Source organism: Convolutriloba macropyga, chromosome 3 (genome assembly GCF_964194025.1).
Source record: "Convolutriloba macropyga chromosome 3, txConMacr16.3, whole genome shotgun sequence".
Lineage (NCBI taxonomy): Eukaryota > Metazoa > Xenacoelomorpha > Acoela > Convolutidae > Convolutriloba > Convolutriloba macropyga.
The window spans coordinates 42316607-42335525 of NC_134470.1; the positions used below are offsets into that span (position 1 = coordinate 42316607).

The window sequence follows — 18919 nt, forward strand, 5'->3', positions numbered from 1 at the left end:
AGCCATTTTCTTTGTAAGTTGTTTTTTTCTCTCATAATGCACAGGGTAATCTGCTCAACAACCGCTTCGGTGATTCTTAGAGTTTTGCAAAGCTTTAAGAAAGCTGCTCAACTACATACCCGTACTTAACGCCAAGTCAATATCAGTACTGGGCAAGTCTAATTTCAAGTCTAGATATCAGTACTGATTCAGAGCTATGATCATAACACATTTAAGACTTGTCAGACTTGGCAAGTCTAAATACAAGTGCGAAAATAAAGTTCCGTACGGGGATAGAACCCACGCTCTTCATCTCCGTAGGTCTTTGTCCTTTTTACTGCGCCACCGTGACTGTTGAAAGTATGTCTTTTGCGCTGTTCTAATACGCTTGAAAGAATCAAATTTCAAGCGAGAAAGCGAGCAAATTATATTATATGGAGACTTGCATTTACAATTGCCCAGTACTGATTAACACTTGGAGTTCGGTACGGGTAATGCTCTCGGGTTTTATCAGTTAAACCAGTTTCATGGACCAATAATTGGATCAATGAGGAAAGCGAATAACATCCCAGATAAAACAGTCAGGCAAATATTCTGCATAAATAAAATATAGACACGCGTTTACAATAATTGCTTCGAATTTTAGTCGTCAGTCGATAGCAGTTAATGGAAGTGTATTGCCTAATTTTAATCTAGGAATACTTGCGAAACGGTTTTTCAATGAGTGAAGGAAGAGGGGGGGGGGGGGGGTAAAAATAAGCGGGAAGGGGAAGATAGTTGTAGTTGGAGTGGGATTAAGAATAATGCGCTAAGAAAATGAAATGATACTCTTCATTTTGAATCAGATTAAGATCAATAATAGCATCAGATATTGCCTCATGGCTATTGAACATCTAGAAATGAAAATGTGATTATTACAGGTATTTAATTGAATCATCGAATCGTGTAGGAAAAAAATGAGTTCGTATTTTGCTTAGACGGAAAGAGTAAGACGATGCGAATTATATTCTAACCAATTTCACAAGAGAATGTGAAAGACATGATGAAAGTGACAATCCAGACACCCAATTCGAGCTTAGAACTCTTGTACAACTGGGGTATATCTTTGAACTGTTTGAATAGGTTGCGCAGGGCTGTCACAATGATAGCTGCCAACACTGCCATTGGAATGTACTCTAGGGCAGACCTGAGAAGGAGGTACGCAATAACCATAAAACACGAAGACACCACTCCAGTTAGCTGACTCCTGAAAAAAACAACAATAATTCAGTTTAGAACCCCCTTTTCAAAGTAATCTCTAGTTGAGAACATCTGTAGTAAAAACGGGTACATGTGTGCACCAGAATGTGCGCTTGTCAAAGAAAGCACTCACTGCTTTCTAGCAGCCCATTGACAAATTATGTGTTATGTTATATAGCACATTACTAAGTTAAAAAATAGTAGGTGTGCCTGGAGCAAAGTAATATGCCCACTAAGCTGGGCCACCGAAATAAAATAGATTTAAATTTTGACATATTCGCAGTCTTTTGTATTGCCGTTTTACATCAGACAAAAGTTTTGGCAGAATAGTTTCTTATACTTAATAGCGTCTTAAAAAACTTTGGCCTTCGAAAGCTTTTTCAAACCATGAGAGCGAGCACAGTCAATGCTCGAAAACAATATCAAACATAATTGACTAACGTCGGGCGAATTGCTCTCAAACGAACGGCGAGCGGTTGGCTCCTCGGTAGCTAGCCACGGTTTAGTGACGCTTAATTGAAGGGGCGTGAGGTGAGCGCAGCGAGGGTGGGGCAAGTGGGGGGGGGGGGCAACGGTGGGAGGCGACTGCAGGGGTCCCTCGCGCCTTAACAATGTGCTGGGGTCGGGATTGGGGGACTGTTGAGCTGAAAAGCTCTAAGAGAACTTAACGCCCACTGGGCGCTAGCTCTTTATCCGGTTTCTGAGGACGAAAAATCAAATGGGTCCAACAAAAAATCGGTCAAGCAAAAAATCGCATAAAGAAGACCAACAGAATTAACATAATTGCTACAAACTTCATTTGAGAGCAATTAACAATGATTTCCTCGCAATTTCAGAACTAGGTGACCGTATGACATCAGGGGGCCGTTTTGAGAGCTGTTGTTAAATCATCACTTAAAAAAACGCGCTCAGAAAAAGCCCAAAATTGCATTTCCAAAAAATTTAATTGAATTGACATTTTTTTCAGCTTTCGTAAAGTGCAACTTTGAGCTTTTTCTGAAACGGGAGGTGTCGTACGCTGTTAAGTGTTATGAGCAACAAAAGCTCCCCAATCCAAGAAACAGTGAACTGGACTATAAAAACTGCTCTAAAACAAACAGAAAAAAAATTTTTTTTCGTCATTCCTCCTTAATCAATGTCATTCAATGAGAAATGCACGACAGTTACATATGTCTTTTTTCTTGAACCTTTCTTGACGACGGCTTTTATGGGAGAAATTTGTAATCTGGGTCCAATATCTGCAGAAACAAAGCGGTCTAACATCTTTCCTCAGGGTACTTCATATGATAATTAATGCCAGAGGTTAATGTGACAATAAACACCAGATGTTTTGAAAGCCGGCGAAGGAGTAGTTTTTGGACGATGATGCTTATGAACAGTTATGCAAAGCACAAGTGAAAGTTACAAAACCGTTAAAAATTCGATTTTTTTCTTGAATTAGTAATTAATTAAATTAATTAAGCACTAATTAGTATTTCATTATGCGCTAATTGTGTTCACAGCGATTGAGCTAAATTTGATGAGCGTGATGAGATGTTTTGTAGGACGCACTCCTCTAAGTCTCCGTGTGCCATCGGTTTCATCCCAAGATTTGAAATCCCCTTTTTTGAGGTCAAAGGTCACAGCTTATCTATAATTTTTTTTTCCTTTTTACCCATAATTTTAAACAAACCTTATTCGTTTTAACGCGTTGATCGAGAACTAACAAAAAAATGTTATAAATGCATGTAAAAACCTGTTTTTAATGAGCTAATAGAGATCAGAAATTTAAAACTTCTAGAATTTTTTTTGGTGGATTACTATTTTTTGAAAATTTCTTCAACTTATGAATTGATTTTGCAGATCATTTGCTGCTACAGATTGGATACAATGGTAACAGGTCAATTGCGTAAAAAAACGTGCACCTTCTACGTAAAACAATTATTTTGTTTTACTGTTTATTAGTTTTGTTGAATGGGATGGCTAGCTATGAAATTAACATTACAAAAATAAAAGTGGTTTCAGTTCATGTATGCCTGTTAGGAAAAGAGCTTATGTGATTGCGTCACAAAAACCAAGGCAATTTTCTCCTGAAAAAGTCGGAACTTGGTCAGTTACTTCACTTATAGTTTTGTCTGTCTCTTTCTTGTTCATTGGAATAAAAACAAAAGATATATCAAAATATATATATATATATATATATATTACAAACCATGCAAATTCACAACCGAAAATACAAAACAAATGTTTTTTATCAAAGTAAAGTTTCAAGTTTTTAGTCAAACTAAACAACTGACTCCATCAAACAAATTTCCGCTCTTCGTAATTTGGTTGCAGCGCTAACATTTGGAATCTCTGAACAGTTAGATGTTTGAAAATTGATGTTTACAGTCTCTCGTATCGGTGTTTGAAAATTTGTTCCGGACAGAACCCTCTCGTCAACTATTCGTCTATTATAAATGTCTAATCGTCTATTATAAATGCATGTAAAAACCTGTTTTTAATGAGCTAATAGAGATCAGAAATTTAAAACTTCTAGAATTTTCTTTGGTGGATTACTATTTTTTGAAAACTTCTTCAACTTATGAATTGATTTTGTAGATCACTTGCTGCTACAGATTGGATATAATGGTAACAGGTCAATTGCGTAAAAAAACGTGCACCTTCTACGTAAAACAATTATTTTCGCCAATTTTTATGTTGAATATGCAAGTTTTAACTAGTTTTGTTGAATGGGATGGCTAGCTATGAAATTAACATTACAAAAATAAAAGTGGTTTCAGTTCATGTATGCCTGTTAGGAAAAGAGCTTATGTGATTGCGTCACAAAAACCAAGGCAATTTTCTCCTGAAAAAGTCGGAACTTGGTCAGTTACTTCACTTATAGTTTTGTCTGTCTCTTTCTTGTTCATTGGAATAAAAACAAAACATATATCAAAAAATATATATATTACAAACCATGCAAATTCACAACCGAAAATACAAAACAATTGTTTTTTTTATCAAAGTAAAGTTTCAAGTTTTTAGTCAAACTAAACAACTGACTCTATCAAACAAATTTCCGCTCTTCGTAATTTGGTTGCAGCGCTAACATTTGGAATCGTTGAACAGTTAGGTGTTTGAAAATTGATGTTTACAGCCTCTCGTTTCGGTGTTTGAAAATTTGTTCCGGACAGAACCCTCTCGTCAAAATTGTTGAAATTGTTTGGAGGGTTGTTGCAATAAATTTCTACAAAGAGAGATGGGCTAGGTGCCGGCGTAACAGTTGGAATTGCGTCAAATGCTGGCATTGTAGGTAGACTAGAGTGCGCAGCCTCATTTTTGGGTGAACACGGTGACAAATTGATTCAAATTTCAAAAGATGGCTAAGTCATCGCAAGACTGATAGGCTATGCGTTGTTTTTCGAGCACGGTTACGCAGTCACAGAGCTAGCGTTGGAGAACTCATCTGGTTTCCTCTGGTAATGTGTCGGTATCACAATCCTAAACTCTTAGCATTACTTTTTCAGGCGAGTGGCGTCTTGAGGTAATAATGCTATATTCTTACGAGTCAGTTTTGTCAAGTAGCGCGGCAATCGCATTTATAAGAAGCTTTGAATGAAGACAGTGAAATTAAGAATTCCACCCTTTGTCTTGTCTTCGCTGTTGAGTTAGAACAACAACATTTCCATGAACGGCTTGATAAACCGAATTTCTTTCGCCAGACAAATCTGACTCTAACATAGAAGAAAGTGGTTGAAACAATTTTAAAACGGGTTACTGCAATTAGCTAGAATTTGGCTCAAGTTAAATAACAACGGCCACAAATTATAGGCCAGGGTTTCAGAAGCTGGTTTGAAATTTACACATAGTCTGGTGTAACAACTGTTTCCAACGTTTAATCACTAAACAACACAAAAAATCTCAACTGCAGTGTGGCAAATTTTTGTAATCTAGGGTCACATCTGGTGTCATATACCTTTACATTTTGTCCAATGTGTTGTGTCTTATCTGCGGTCTCGTCCTTTTTTAATTTTCAGTCAAAAACACTTTTACCATCACTGTGCTAAAGATTTTTGTCTATGGTTGGATCTGGCTTCATCTAACTGTTATTTTTGTTCAACGTGCAATTTCTTATCTGAGGTCACATCTGCTCTTAACTTCTGGTGTTTATAGTTACTTTAGCAAATATTCTACATTTTTTTGCTAGAGTCTTTGTAATCAACAGACTTAAGTACGCCATATGTGTACTTGTGCATGTATTCGCTAATCATTAGTTGTTTGATGGCACTTGTTTAATCCAAGCTTCCCGAAATCCTTGAGTTGGAGCGTTCACAATTTTTTTTGAAAGCGATAAAATCAAGTTGCGCCACACCTTTTACTTCCACTAATTACACAGTATTCGGAAATTGTTACTTTGACATTTCCAAAACTGATAAGCGTTTAATCGAAGCAACTTTGAAGACATATGAAAGACCGGTAACATATGAATTTCTAAAATTGATCAAGTGACTATAAATTTTAGAAGCGAACTTCGCTAACTGTTGCAGAATTCACAAACCTGATTAAAAAGTCGGGCAATATTTGTGCCGCGGTCACTGAAAAGAAATCAACAGAAGCACCTACAGCAAAAAAATCCCGCGTGCAAAAAATCAGAGGCAATAAATGAGACCAACACCAACAGCAGAAATGGTTGAGGCAATGTACGAATACCCACCAAATTCCATTAAACAATTTCTGAAATGTTCAAATTTCAAACTGCTGAAGAAAGATCTACCTGTTCCAATAAAAACATTTGCCCAGTGTGTGCCCATTTCGAATCCAAATTTTGTAGTTTTCTGAATATAATCTTTGGTTGACAGAACAACTTTCAAAAACGAAATTTTGAAACGAAACCACATTTTTCCATTGCCTTGTTTTTTACAGCTACTAAATTCTTGTTGTTGACTGCAGCAAATTTGATGACCAATAGAGACGTGTTCTCAAAGCTCGAACTAGCAGTTGAGTTCCACAGCTAATGTGAAAAATATCAATCAAAGACCACACGCAAACGACTGCCAGCTGCTGCCAGCAGCAAATGAAAATAAATCTCATCAAAAGAGGTGAATTTGAATAAGAAACGTACGGCTAGCTTCCAGTAGGTGCATAAAAGACTATTCGCAACACTCTTCCTTCAGCGAAAAAAGCTCAAACAGACTTTGTTACTAGCATAACAATACAAAGAGTTGAAACAATCTTGTCTCGCCCTCAGTCTGGTGCTTTCTATCAAATCATGGATATTTTTGTCAGTGGATTCGGAATATTGAATTTTGATACTGATTTGATGGGTTTTCGCCTTGTTTATGAGGTATAACATAAATTTGGAAAAAAAAATTAAATCAATTTAATAGTGTTCAGGCAGCTCATGAAAATCAAAGCAAAATAATTGAACATCACTCAGTTTTACAATATCTTGTTAAAAAAACGTGAGAATTAAAATCACAATAAAGTCCACAACGTGTTGGATTTTTGCTGTGAATTAGTTGATCCCTCAGCAACTGATAAAATTTCACACTTTCTTTAAAGAAATGATTCTTTGGTAGACATCTCCGGACAACATTATAGATTGTCCCATAAGGTCGGCAAAGAACAACTGAGTCTCCGTTAGAGACCACAGTAAACAATGAGTGCCAGATTTATCTGCAGTTGTTGCGTTAACTATTAGGAATGGGTTGTGTTTCTTCTTGCGCTATCAGCAAAGTAACACTATCTATTCACCTATTTTTATAATCTCTATATTGTTTGGCATTGCAAAAGAAAATCTCAACTCTATGGAGATTGAAGTTTGTCAGCTCAGGGTGAAAAAGTCGTGGGATGCCTGTCGGGTGCTTGTCAAACCAAAAAACATAAAAATCGTTTGGTTAATCGGACGAACTTATTCCGTGTCCAATATAAATATAAGCTAGATCCAATTTTGTAATAAAGTAGAGACGTTCGTAAGGGGTTCATAGATATTGGTCTATCTGCCACAAGCATCCCATTTCCATATACATAGATCTTCTCAACGATCGATTTCTGAAAACCAACTGGATTTTGCCGCTGGTTACCAAAAAATTGTGGTTTGTTTTTACGCAGATTGCAGGTCGCCGGATTGGCTTCCTGGCAAAAACATCCTTTTGTTTCACACAGTGAGACCTGTAATAATGTTAACGCAAAATATGAAAAGCAAATCAATTTACTTGAACATCATTCAGTTTTACAACCTTTTGTAAGTTAAAAATTTGATGCGAAATTTAGATACAAGAAAGTCCACAAAGTGTTGAGTAATTACTTTGAACTAGTTGATCCTTCAGCAACTGATAAACTTTCACACTTTCCCTTAAAGAAATGATTCTTTGGTAGACAGCTCTGGACAACATTATAGATTGTCCCATAGGGTCGGCAAAGAACAATTGATTCTCCGTTAGAGACCACAGTAAACAATGAGTGCCAAATTTATCTGCAGTTGCTGCATTAACTATTAGGAAGCAGTTTTGTTTCTTCTTGCGCTATCAAAATAAATTTTGTCAGCCTTTTCATCAATTATTATAATCTCTATATTGCTTGGTAAGGCAACAGAAAATCTAAAATCTATGGAGATTGAACAGTTTGATAGCTCAGGGGGAAAAAGTCGTGGGATGCTTGTTGGGTGCTGGTCAAACCAAAAACATAAAAAAATCGTTTGGGTAATTGGAAAAACTTATTCTGTGTCCAATATGAATATAAGCTAAATCCGATTGTGTATTAAAGTAACAACATTTGTAATCGTTCGTAGATACTGGGTTATCTGCCATAGGCATCCCGTTTCCATTTACATTGTTCTTTTCAAGGTTGAATCTTTGAAAAGGAATTAGATTTTGCCAGTTATTACCAAGAAAACCTTTGTTTGTATTTAAGCAGATTGCAAGCCGGTGGATTGGCTCCCTCGCAAATAAATCTTCTTGTTTCCAACTGTGAAGACCTGTTGAGGCCAAAAACGCTTTTGTTAGCGTTTCAAGATAAAAACAGGAGGCGGGCTACTGGCCATTCTTTTTCAGTACTGGACGCAACAGTGTCATTAAGGGTCCACTTCCGCACAAACAAATTGGCTTCGACATTGTTTGCTTTGTGTTTCGCTGCATCATCAAACATAATAACAAAACCATAAATTGGTCGTCTAAAAACATTGCGAAGTCTCATACCACTAAGAAGACGTCTGTCACAAACTTGACACAGAACTTTGACACAGAAGGGCAATTCATGTGATCCCCTCACCATAAGTTTTCATCTGCACTCTTCTCCAGTTGACAAACGTCCCGGGTTTACCTCATAGGAGTAGCCCTGACAGGCCAGCCACGTGTTTTTCGCATCTTTATTATGTGAGAACTTGGTCTCAATGAAATTGCGATAGTTTCCATTAGCGCATAGTTTTTTGCGTTTAGTTTCTTTTAGCGTTTTAAATTTTCAGTCCAGTAGCAGACACTGTACAATCAGAGAACAGTGCATGCATCACATTTTTGCAACATTATGGAGAATCTGTTTTTGTTGTTTGTGTCAGCGGTGGCACCTGCGTCAAAATTCAAATCAGCTTCCGGGGACTGGACAATTTTGTATTTATCATCGAGAAAATTCTTTTGTAAACCAATAAAATCATTTCGGTCACCAGCGACATCAAATTCTAACATGCGTCTATTCGAACTGTATATGGCTCCCTTATTTTGACAAGATCTACAATCAAAAGTCAATAATAGAGAAGATTTTTCAAAAAAATCAAACGAACTGTGAAAAGCTTCTGATGACAACAAAATTAGCGGTCATCTTTCACTTCGGCAAAAAAATGAAAAGTTTTTTTTTCGAGCTGTAAGCGTTGAAATGGTCTCTTTACGTTTGTTAAATCCTTTCTGTGGCTTGCTTCATATTGAATTCCTCCGACGTGAAACGATTCGTTGAGATCCTGTCTTTTTTCAAAAATTTTTGAGATTGTGTACTTAATTGCCTGCTTAGAAGAATTTTTGGTGCAGTCTACACCAAAAATTTTTGGAACACTTTGCCGCAAGAGCTCTTTCCGAAACGCTTTGCCTGATAAGCAAAATGAAACGACCTGCTAAAAACAGAGCTACACGTCCAATTCCAGCAGCTAGAGCACCTCTTCCTCTTTGACGATACTGTCCAGAGAAAAGAAGTAAAGGCGTTGTTTGACTAAAATAGTAAAAAAACAATTTTATGGGGAAAACTTTTTTAATTGAAGTGTTGGAATTCTTCAGTTTCCAAAAAGGTGCTACCTGTCCTGATGCTGTTCAATTTTCAGTTGAAATGGATTGAATTGTGTGGGTCGACAGCTTCCTGTAGTCTATATTTGTAAAAACCATACTTTGAGTTGGTTTAAACTCACTCACACTACCGTTTTTCAGAGGTTGTTTCGAAGCAATGACTCGCAAAACCTAGTGTCGCCGACGTATTGATATGCAATTATGTTGGTATAGATAAAAAATTGGATGCTTTTCAACACAAAGATTGGCTGGAAACTCCCATCAATATGCTTCTGTTCATCATTTTTCATAGGCCTGTTTGAAATTGGATTCACTTTATACCTAATATGTTTTCAGTTACGGTCTGCCAACGATGCTTAATCAAAGCTTAAAGCCAATGATGCACGGAATTTCCTCTGTGGGAAATGTAATTCTCCGATACCTGCCAAACCAAACTTCGTATTTGCAAGAGCTCTCTGAAAGAAAAACGGGGCAACCCAACTGTGCACTTAACTGTAGCAAGAAGTTGTGCCACCGTATCAGATGTTCCTGGCATACAACCAACTCGTATTTGCTACTCACCAATCACCTGAACGTTGAATTTTGTCATTGAAAAAATTCCAAAATAATGCAAGTGTGTTAGACTTAAATATTCCCATTGAAGTGGGTGAAACAACGTGAACTCTAATTTCATCTTCAAACCGTTTGTTGGACAGTTTTATCCAGAGCACATTGAAAACTTCTAGTTTTTGTTGACAAAAACTTACTCGAATGAATTTGTTGTCAGCGTGAGCTAAAGGGTATGCTGGTGGGTGTAATGCTGGTATCCCCGTTTTTTTTCAAAATCTTTATCTGTGAACGATTGCCCGTAACTTTTCTTACAAGTATAAACTATTTTTAACTTTCTCACAAAATCTCCGGAGGAAAAACAGGGCTTCTGAATTGAGCTCTGTTGTGCAATCAATGACAATAGACGTGGCAGATCCCTTTTTTAAATTCTGACTTGTGCAATTTATTTACCCTATTGACTCAAATTGGTCTAATTAGTCAATGTAGGATTGAGTCCATTTTTCCTCTAGATAATGATGAATTATCGCCTTCACCGATCTAATATTCCTCTCTGCAAAAGATGAGTTTTTTGTGAGAGAGTACTATATAAATGAAGTCCATTTACGTTGCACAGTTGTTTGGATGCTCTGAAAAATATTGCACTATCGTCAGCCCATACTTTTTTGCGCTTTTAGGTATTTGAACAACTCTGTGAAATTTTTTAGTTGTTTCTGTCGCATGCTTTGTCTTCATGTTTAAATGAACTGCTACCATGTTTAAATCATGAACTGCTCTTCATGTTTAAATGAACTGCTACCATGAGAAATTTTATTGTACGGTTAAGTTTTGCTAGATTGTCGACGGGGCCTAATTCAGTGAGCAAAGTTTAATTATATCTTTCAAAAAAACCTTTAAGCCCGGGAAACTTTATTTGAACTGAACGGTATAAAAATGCGTTTTTTATGCGAACTGAACGTCATTTAGTGAGAGACGGCTATGTGTCCCATTAGGACTGCAATTTGCGGGAACAGAGCTTGCTCTGAGTATGTAATCGTTTTGCGCTTCCATATGAAGCTGGTCCTTTTGAATAAAACTGGTCGTTTTCTACTTCAGGAAAAAAAACATATTTTATGACTCACCTCTTTTTTGTGGTTGATTTTGAGCCACTGCTGATGGCTTGTTCTCGACTTGGGAACAACTCTTGTCTACCTGCCGACGACGCTTCCAAGAAGCGATTGGCTTGTGTTTGCAGCTAAATGAGGCGATACGTCGAGAGCTTTCAACATTTTGGAATAGTTTTCAAAGTTAATTTTCACGAATTTGGATATTATATACCCAGAACAATATTTTTTTCACTATTGTTCCAATCTTTCTGTAATCGTTGGCTTGTTCCGACTTTTTTCTTCTGGTTTCTCATTCTTTTCCTCGACGCTACACACAGTGACATTCTTTTGTTCTTTCAGGGTGTTTTCAGACTCGTTTGTTTTAAGACGTGTTAAATAAGCTGCTTTCTGTTCATAAAGAGTGTTGTGCAAAATTTCACGTTTAACGGTCTGGTATGATACAATCGTTTGGGAATCAAAAAGAAGTCCTCCTTATGCATTATGCTTTTGTCAAGTAACGATATAAATAGAAACCAGAAACTCTGACCAATTCGTTTTCTGAGACTAAAACTCGCCTCTTTTGTTTCAAACTAGTTTGATTATAAAATCCTTTTTTAAAAAAAGTTTCTGCGGCCCTCCTATTTTAGTTTCATTAAAGGGACCGTTGCAATTTACAATATTGAAAAATTACTCGGAAAGGAACTTGAAAAAAATATTTGGAATTATGTCGGTTATTTGTTTTTTTTTGTATCTGTTGTATTTAGCATCAGTTTCAGCATACATAATTTTTTCTCTCTCATGGGTTTAATTTTGTGATAACAGATTTAAATGAGGGAAGACAAATCAATAATGATCCTGCAGGAAGAAAATTCGAACAATAACCTAGGACGTCAGATGTTTTTAGATCCAAGTCAACTAAAAAATAGCCAATCTGCTTTCTGATTGCTGACTCATTCCCCTTTTCAAAAGTCGCGTGTTTTCCAGTTGTCGACCATTAAAAACCAACTTGTTGTGCACTAAGTGTTGATTTGAACAAAGTGATGATTGTTTTGTTCTAGTCTGTTGTTCTATATCACTACCTCTGTGGAAACAAATTGTGTTTCAAGTAAATTACGCTGATTTTTCTGCGTCATCCCGCAGCTGCGAATTTTGGAAATTGTTTTTCTTTGAAAACTTCTTCAAGTGGGTCTTCGAAGACAAGCACAGAGTTTCCCAACTCCAAAATGAGTTCAAAACCCAAAATTTCCTTAAACTGTATGATCAGTTTCTTCTCTAATGACTGAAGTTTTGGCTGATTGTGCTAAAAAAAGTTCGAAACGCTGTTGAAAATGTACCAGGTAGTCACGTTTTGAATATGAGATGAGTTTTCCTACAAGATGCCACAACAGCCATGAACAACTTGTCAGAGGTGGAAATTAGTTTTTTTTTCATAATTTGAAATGGAGAAGAGCATACCCAAATGTGCAAGAGAGAAGAGAAAACCAAAATGTTTTGCGTAATCAAATTTGGGGAACACCAATTTGTTCAGAGAAACAGTTGTAAAAAATGTATTTTAAAAATTTGTGTGAAATATACAACTTCTTAACGAGGTAACCTCGAATCAGAGAACCTCTGAGACTGTCTTTCTGGTTTCAAATGGAAATCTGAGAATGATGTCTATGATTTGTTGCAAATAGAAGTAAAGATATTCTCCAGTTTACCACAAAATACCGTGCAAGAACTTAGAAAGCCACTTGTAAGATTTTTTATCACTTGAAGAGAGCGTTCTGTATGATTCTGGAGGCAGGAAGAAAATCGTTTCTATAAAGTTTTCTATAGCAATAGCAAGTTCGTTAATTATAAAGACCAACTTAATTCGACGACTTTCAAAATCAAGAAACCTAACCGACTGACGTTGGGCGAGTTGCTCTCAAACGACGGGCGAGCGGTTAGCTTCGTCAGTAGCTAGCGACTGTTTAGTGAGGCTAGCTTTAGATTAATTGAAGGGGTGTAAGGTGAGCGTAATGGGGTGCGCCGCAGCGGGAGTGCAAAACTGGATTACGGGGAATGCTTGGGTGGGGGTGTGGGATCAATTTCTAAGAACCACCGTTCACACCATGGATATAAGTCTCCAAAACAATTTCTGTTGATCATAAACTTGAAGAATAGTGAGCTGAACGGCTCTAATGGATCTTTAAGCAAACTGGGCGCTGCATCTTTGTCCTGTTTCTGAAGACGAAAGTCAAATGGGGCCGACGAAAAATCGGCCAAGCAAAAAATTGCCTAAAAGAGTCAAACAAGATTAATATATTTGGAGCAAATTGCTTTTGAGAGCAGTTAAAAATGATTTTCTAAAAAATCTTTTAGGTCATTTATGATTAAAAAAAACATTTTTACTATAACTCATTGTTAATGAGGATCTGAGATGATGACATTAGGCCACATAACAGCAGCTAAAGGGCGGCATCAACAAAAAGAGAGAGGGAGAGATAGAGTGCGAGAGAAAGAGAGATAAAACGGGAACGAGAAAGGAAACGTTAACGTGAAGGAAAGAAACTCCAACCGACAGAGAAAGAGAGGGTATTTTTTCCATGATAAGATTTGACTCTGCAACTTCTAGTTTTCTAGCATTCTTAGTAAATAAATCATATAGAAAAAAACCAAAAAATGCAAAATGAAAAACAAAAATTTTCAATTTCAAAGTAAAAAAGTTCAAAACCAATTTTTGCCAGGATCGTTCTGTCAAATAATTCATCTCCATGACTTAAAAAGTTTCGTTGACCAGTATTGGTTGTTAAACTAAGAAAAAAAAACAAAAAATATTGAAAAATTTGGAAAAAAATGAAAATTTTCACAAAATCTTGCTAAAAATCTTGCTATTAATATCTTAAGAACCAATTCTTTTTCTCAAGAGACTATCCAGTATCCTTTTTTCAAGCCTGAAATGGCTTTCCTGGCTCATAAAGGTCCATACACTTGGAAAGTGATAACAATTTCCGAAACATTGAAAATTTTTTTCTAATTTATCCTAAGATTACTAAAACTGGAGTCATAGAAAATATTTAACACCATTACATTAACACTAGAACTTATGCAGCACCTTATTATCAAAACTTAGAGGTCCCAGGGCCCCTGGTGCCGGAAAAAATTCAAAACCATGAAAAATTGCTTTTATTTTAAATTGCTTATATTCGTGATATTAAAATCTTGAAAAAAATTCTATTACTTTTAAAAACTATGCAGTAACATTTTATCAAACCCTAGAAGAAGTTCCGTGGCTTTTGAGGCTAGAGAAACCTTAAAAAATGACAAACAGTTTCAAAAAAGATTACAAGTTTTACAAAAAACAATTGCTGAAACTTTTGATATTAAAGAGTTGAAAACTATTTCCTGACCAACAAAAATTCTCCAGTCAATTATTATCAAAAGCTAACATAGGTTTTTCCTTGAGCTGAAAAATTGGAACTTTGACTATCAATGTCAAAAAAAATGAAAAAAATTGGCAACAATTGTAAGAAAAAGCTAGAGTTCGTGATTTTTAAATCTTGCAAGACATCTAGAAATTATACAGTAACCTATTTACAAACCCTAGAGGAGGTTCCTTGGCTATTGAAGCTGAAAAAACCTAAAGAAAAAGGCAAACATTTTCTAAAAATTTTAGCAAGTTTCTTAAAAAAAAGCTAAAATTTGTGACATTAAAAAGTTGTAAAGATATTCCATGGCCTATTAAAATTTTTCAGTGACTTATGTTCAAAACCCTTGAGAAGTTTTCTGGCCGCTGGGTCAGGAAAGACCTGAATAAGGAAAAATAAATATCAAAAAATTTGAAAAAATTGCACGTTTTGTCAAAAAATTGCTAAAATTCGTGATGCTAAAATGTTGAAACCATTCCATTACCACTAGAAACTATGCAGTAACCTATTATTATAACCTATAGGAGGTTCCTTGATACCTAAGGCTAATAAAAATCAAAATTGTCAAACATGATCAAAAAGCGTGAAAAAAATTGTGCAAAATAGTATAACTTTGCGTGTTTTTAGCGAGCAGTTGTTCGTCAGTAGCTAGAAACGGGGGGGGGGTGCGCCGAGGGCTGATGAGGGGGTGGGTAACCGTGGGTTGGAGGGGAGGGGGGTAACAGCGCGGGGGTGGGGGGGTGGGGGCAATAGTGGGGGGGTCAACAGTGAAGGGGTCTTCAACCTCTCAGAACCGCCCTTCACAGCATAAGTATGTCTCCAAAGCAGTTTGAGCTGAAACAGAGCTGAAAGGCTCTAAGAGAAATTAATGCCCGCTAGGTGCTACCTGTTTATCCCGCTTTTAGGGACAAAAAGTCAAAAGCTTCAGACGAAAAACGGTCAAGCGAAAAATCGCATAAAAAAGACCGACAGGACTAATATAATTGCTACAAACTTCGTCTGTGAGCAATTAATAACTGCTCGTGATTTCAGCCTTCCAACAAACTGTACACAAAAAATCGCTTTTTAGTGCTCTTTTCTAGAGCAAAAATCAATTCATTCAATTCTGTCACCTGATTATTTCCCCTCTAAAAAGTTTCAAAATTTTAAAATTTTTTGTGTTTCAACCCCCATACTGCGCATGTGAAAAAAAGTGAACACAAAAGTTGACACAAAAATAATTTTTTGAGTGCTTTTTTTATAGCGAAAATCTATTCCAAAGAATTTTAAGACTTCAACAAATTTTGAAAAATTTTAGCACAAAATTTTTAATTTTTCTAATTTTGAGGCCTTTGGTCTATATCAGACAAAATTTTTTATGTTAGCGCTAAAGTGTTATAGTCAGTCTCTATCAGCTCAGAAGTTGTTTGTCGTCCTCTGCAGTAACCATTCCAGCAAACGCGATTTGCCATTTGCTTGTAGGTGGGGGGTTCTGGACACCCCCTAACAGAATTCAAATCGACCAAAATCCTGATTTCTTTCAATGCAAATTTGTTCACGTTTCAGCAGTCAGTGTAGCAACTAGAGTCTACGGGAGTTTGCTGAAACTTGAACGAATTTTCATTTCGAAAGAAATCAGGATTTTGGTCGATTTGAATTCTTGCAGGAGGGGGGGTCCAAACCCCCACCCCCTCCCCTACAAGCATATGGCAAATTGCTATACTACTGACATTAGTAACAATATGAAGCCTTACGTGGTAACGTTTTGAAGCAAAAACGGTAAAATGTGGTTAAGAAAAAGACACCAGCTATTAGCTGTTAGTGGGCTATCTTAAGGCAGGAAAAACTTTTCGATTAGATTGGCTCAACAAAAACAATCAGTTTTTATGGCTAATAACCAGAATAATCGAATTCTGCAGTATAGTCGAAGGTCAGTCCCCTTTTTAAAACGCAAGTTGTGAATTGTTTCTAGTTTATAACTTTCATTCAGTTCCTTTTCCACGTTTTAAATTTGAACTTTGAGAATTGAACGCACAGTTTCCGTGCATCTTTTGTGCGTTTCAGGGGCTGAAAGGGACGAAAGGTGCAGCGAATGAAATCTTTTCAATCGTTTTGAAACACTCAAAAGTTGCATTGAAATTTGAAGAGGTTGTTATTATTTGTAAAACCGACCAATGTTATTATTTTACTAACTTGGCATCATTTTCGAAAAGGACCACAGAACGCGAAAGCGAAACAGTTCCAGGGTAACAGGAGAAAAAGCTGGAAACGAAGTTAGTGAAGCCGGCGGCAAGAATTTCTTGATCAGTTCCAGGTTGTTTGTTCCGTGGCGTTTTCTGGCTCTTAGAGTTGAAGACTTTGATGAAAGATAAATGCATAGAAACAGCAACAACGGATAGCACCAAAGCTGATTTGAAGACGTTGAAGTTCAACCTCATTTTGGGGGGTATCGAATGCATTTCGATATGGATTTCACCAACTGATGAAATGCCAAACTTTTTGCCTAAATCGAACGTGTAGTTTAAAAAGGCTGCTATAAAGACTACAATAAAGTCCATTGGGAATTCGACATATTTCCACCGTTTCTTCAGCATTTGGACAATAGCTTTTGAAGGTAATAGTAAGAGTAGACTGCAAAGAAATATAACAAATTCAGCTACATTAAATTTGTCAATATTTTCACCAGCCTCGTAAAGCTTTCCAATAACTGGGAAATCGGATGGGGGGATTTTATTACTATGCTCAATTCCAGCCGCTCCAAAGCAAATATTTTTAATCTGACTGGCACTAATGTGAAATGCTATAGCTGTTGTAAAAGCTCTCACAATTGTCTGGTCTAAAAATTGGGCTATTTTGCCAAAGTTCAAAAGCATCATAAACATTTGCAATAAGCCCATAATAAAGGACTGGGAAGCGCCGATTGAAATTCTGTCTTTCTCGGAGCACTGCTCGGGATCTTTGCAGATTTCATCGATCGAGTCACCCACCAGCATACTCAGCAGGGCAAAAGTTCCGAATGAAGCCGAAGGACACGTGCCCAAAATGGCGTAAATGAGAGGTTGAATAATGGATATGTAAATGCCCACTACCGGTGGCATTTTAGCCAATATCGCGTATGCCATACATTGAGGAATTACTAAGGCCGTCAGTATAAGTGCCGCGTTTAGATCTAGTAATAGGTTCGACTTGAACGAGTAATTTCTGAATGTTGGAAACAATTGAAGGTTTCGCATCTTCCGGCAGAACCAGTGGAAGGGTGTCAGAACATAATAGCACGAATATTTTTGGGGTTTATAATTGGCAGGGACGTGGGCAACTGAGCCATTTGAAGACCTGCTACTGTAATCTCCAGTTTTTCCATGATTTCGTCCCAACAAATCGCTCGTGTAGTAAGCCGTTCGCTCGATGTTGACCACATTACAGTTGTTTACTTGTGAGCTCGATGCCGCCATAAATCACCAACAATCCAAATAAAAATCAGTCCCAGAATTCACACCAAATTTAAAAGAGCCTCCTCAAATTGGGTTTGGCGTGGCTAAAAATGCACAAGTTGTTCATGAAAAATGAGAAAATCTGAGAAGATAACTCCCCGAGGGAAGGCTTTCAAAATTTTTTCCGCTTTGAGTTTTAAACAGTGCGTCATTTAATTGAAACTGGGGAGCCACTAGTAGGAATGAAAAAGAGCATTTCCTGCCTTGAAGAGGGAATCAAAAGTACTGCCCGTGGACTTTTAAATAGATTCTGAGGCTATTTTTTCAAACCTACAAGCAGTGGAAAATTACAAAAATAGATGGATCAAAATATTGGGAACGAATTTTGAAAGAGCGTAGGAAAATATTTGTAAAAATATTTGTGAGATGTAAATTTTATTCAGCTCTGCTCTTAATACATTGAAGACTGTTCGTTTACCGATTAGAAATTGCTGCACACGTGTTTGTTCAATCGATAAAGCGCTTCTTCAGCATAATCGATGGCCTTACAAACACAGCAAAATTATTAAAAAGGAGCCAATTATTTACTTCATGGTGATAAAAACACCTTTGCGCAAACAACAACTCAAAACCCCCGCCCCAAAAATATACATACATCACGTTTTCATTTCAAATAAACAAAACGGAATCCTGAGAAGAGAAAAAAGCGCGAGGAGTTTAATGCCTTCTGTTTTCAGCCGCGCCTAACTTACGGGCCGTTTGTGATTAAATTCACTAACAGTTACAGGGTAACACTAAACACGGGCGGGGAGGTGGTATCGGTAGGCTTCTTTTGGAGATAAATTTAACGAAATTAAAAGAATATTTAAAGGGGTAATGGCAAAGAGGCCAATATTAAAATGCTTTTTTCCCTTTACAGATATCTACTTCAAACATCAATGTATACATAGTAATCAGTGATAAATAACCCTCGTTAGTATTCGAAACCTGGTCGCGCTGTAAAAAGTAAAAAGTAATTGAACATATATCAGCAAGGCTTCAGT

At 36.8% G+C, this 18919-nt stretch overlaps 1 protein-coding gene across 7 annotated transcripts in view; it reads right to left on the minus strand.

Annotated features, from left to right (window-relative positions):
* The window catches only part of LOC142336213 (uncharacterized), an 87894-nt gene that overhangs the window by 42286 nt on the left and 26689 nt on the right, over positions 1–18919 (minus strand). For 5 of the 7 annotated variants that reach the window (XM_075384878.1, XM_075384876.1, XM_075384875.1 and 2 more), the window contains exons 2-3: positions 16639–17980; positions 993–1225 (exon numbers count right to left, since the gene is read on the minus strand). In XM_075384878.1, coding sequence (XP_075240993.1) covers positions 993–1225; positions 16639–17897 — 1492 coding nt within the window. In that variant the 5' untranslated portion in view covers positions 17898–17980. Of the gene's footprint in view, positions 1–992; positions 1226–16638; positions 17981–18531; positions 18592–18655; positions 18850–18919 lie in introns of those variants that run through there. The other 2 variants (XM_075384880.1, XM_075384879.1) reach the window with 2 other exon arrangements.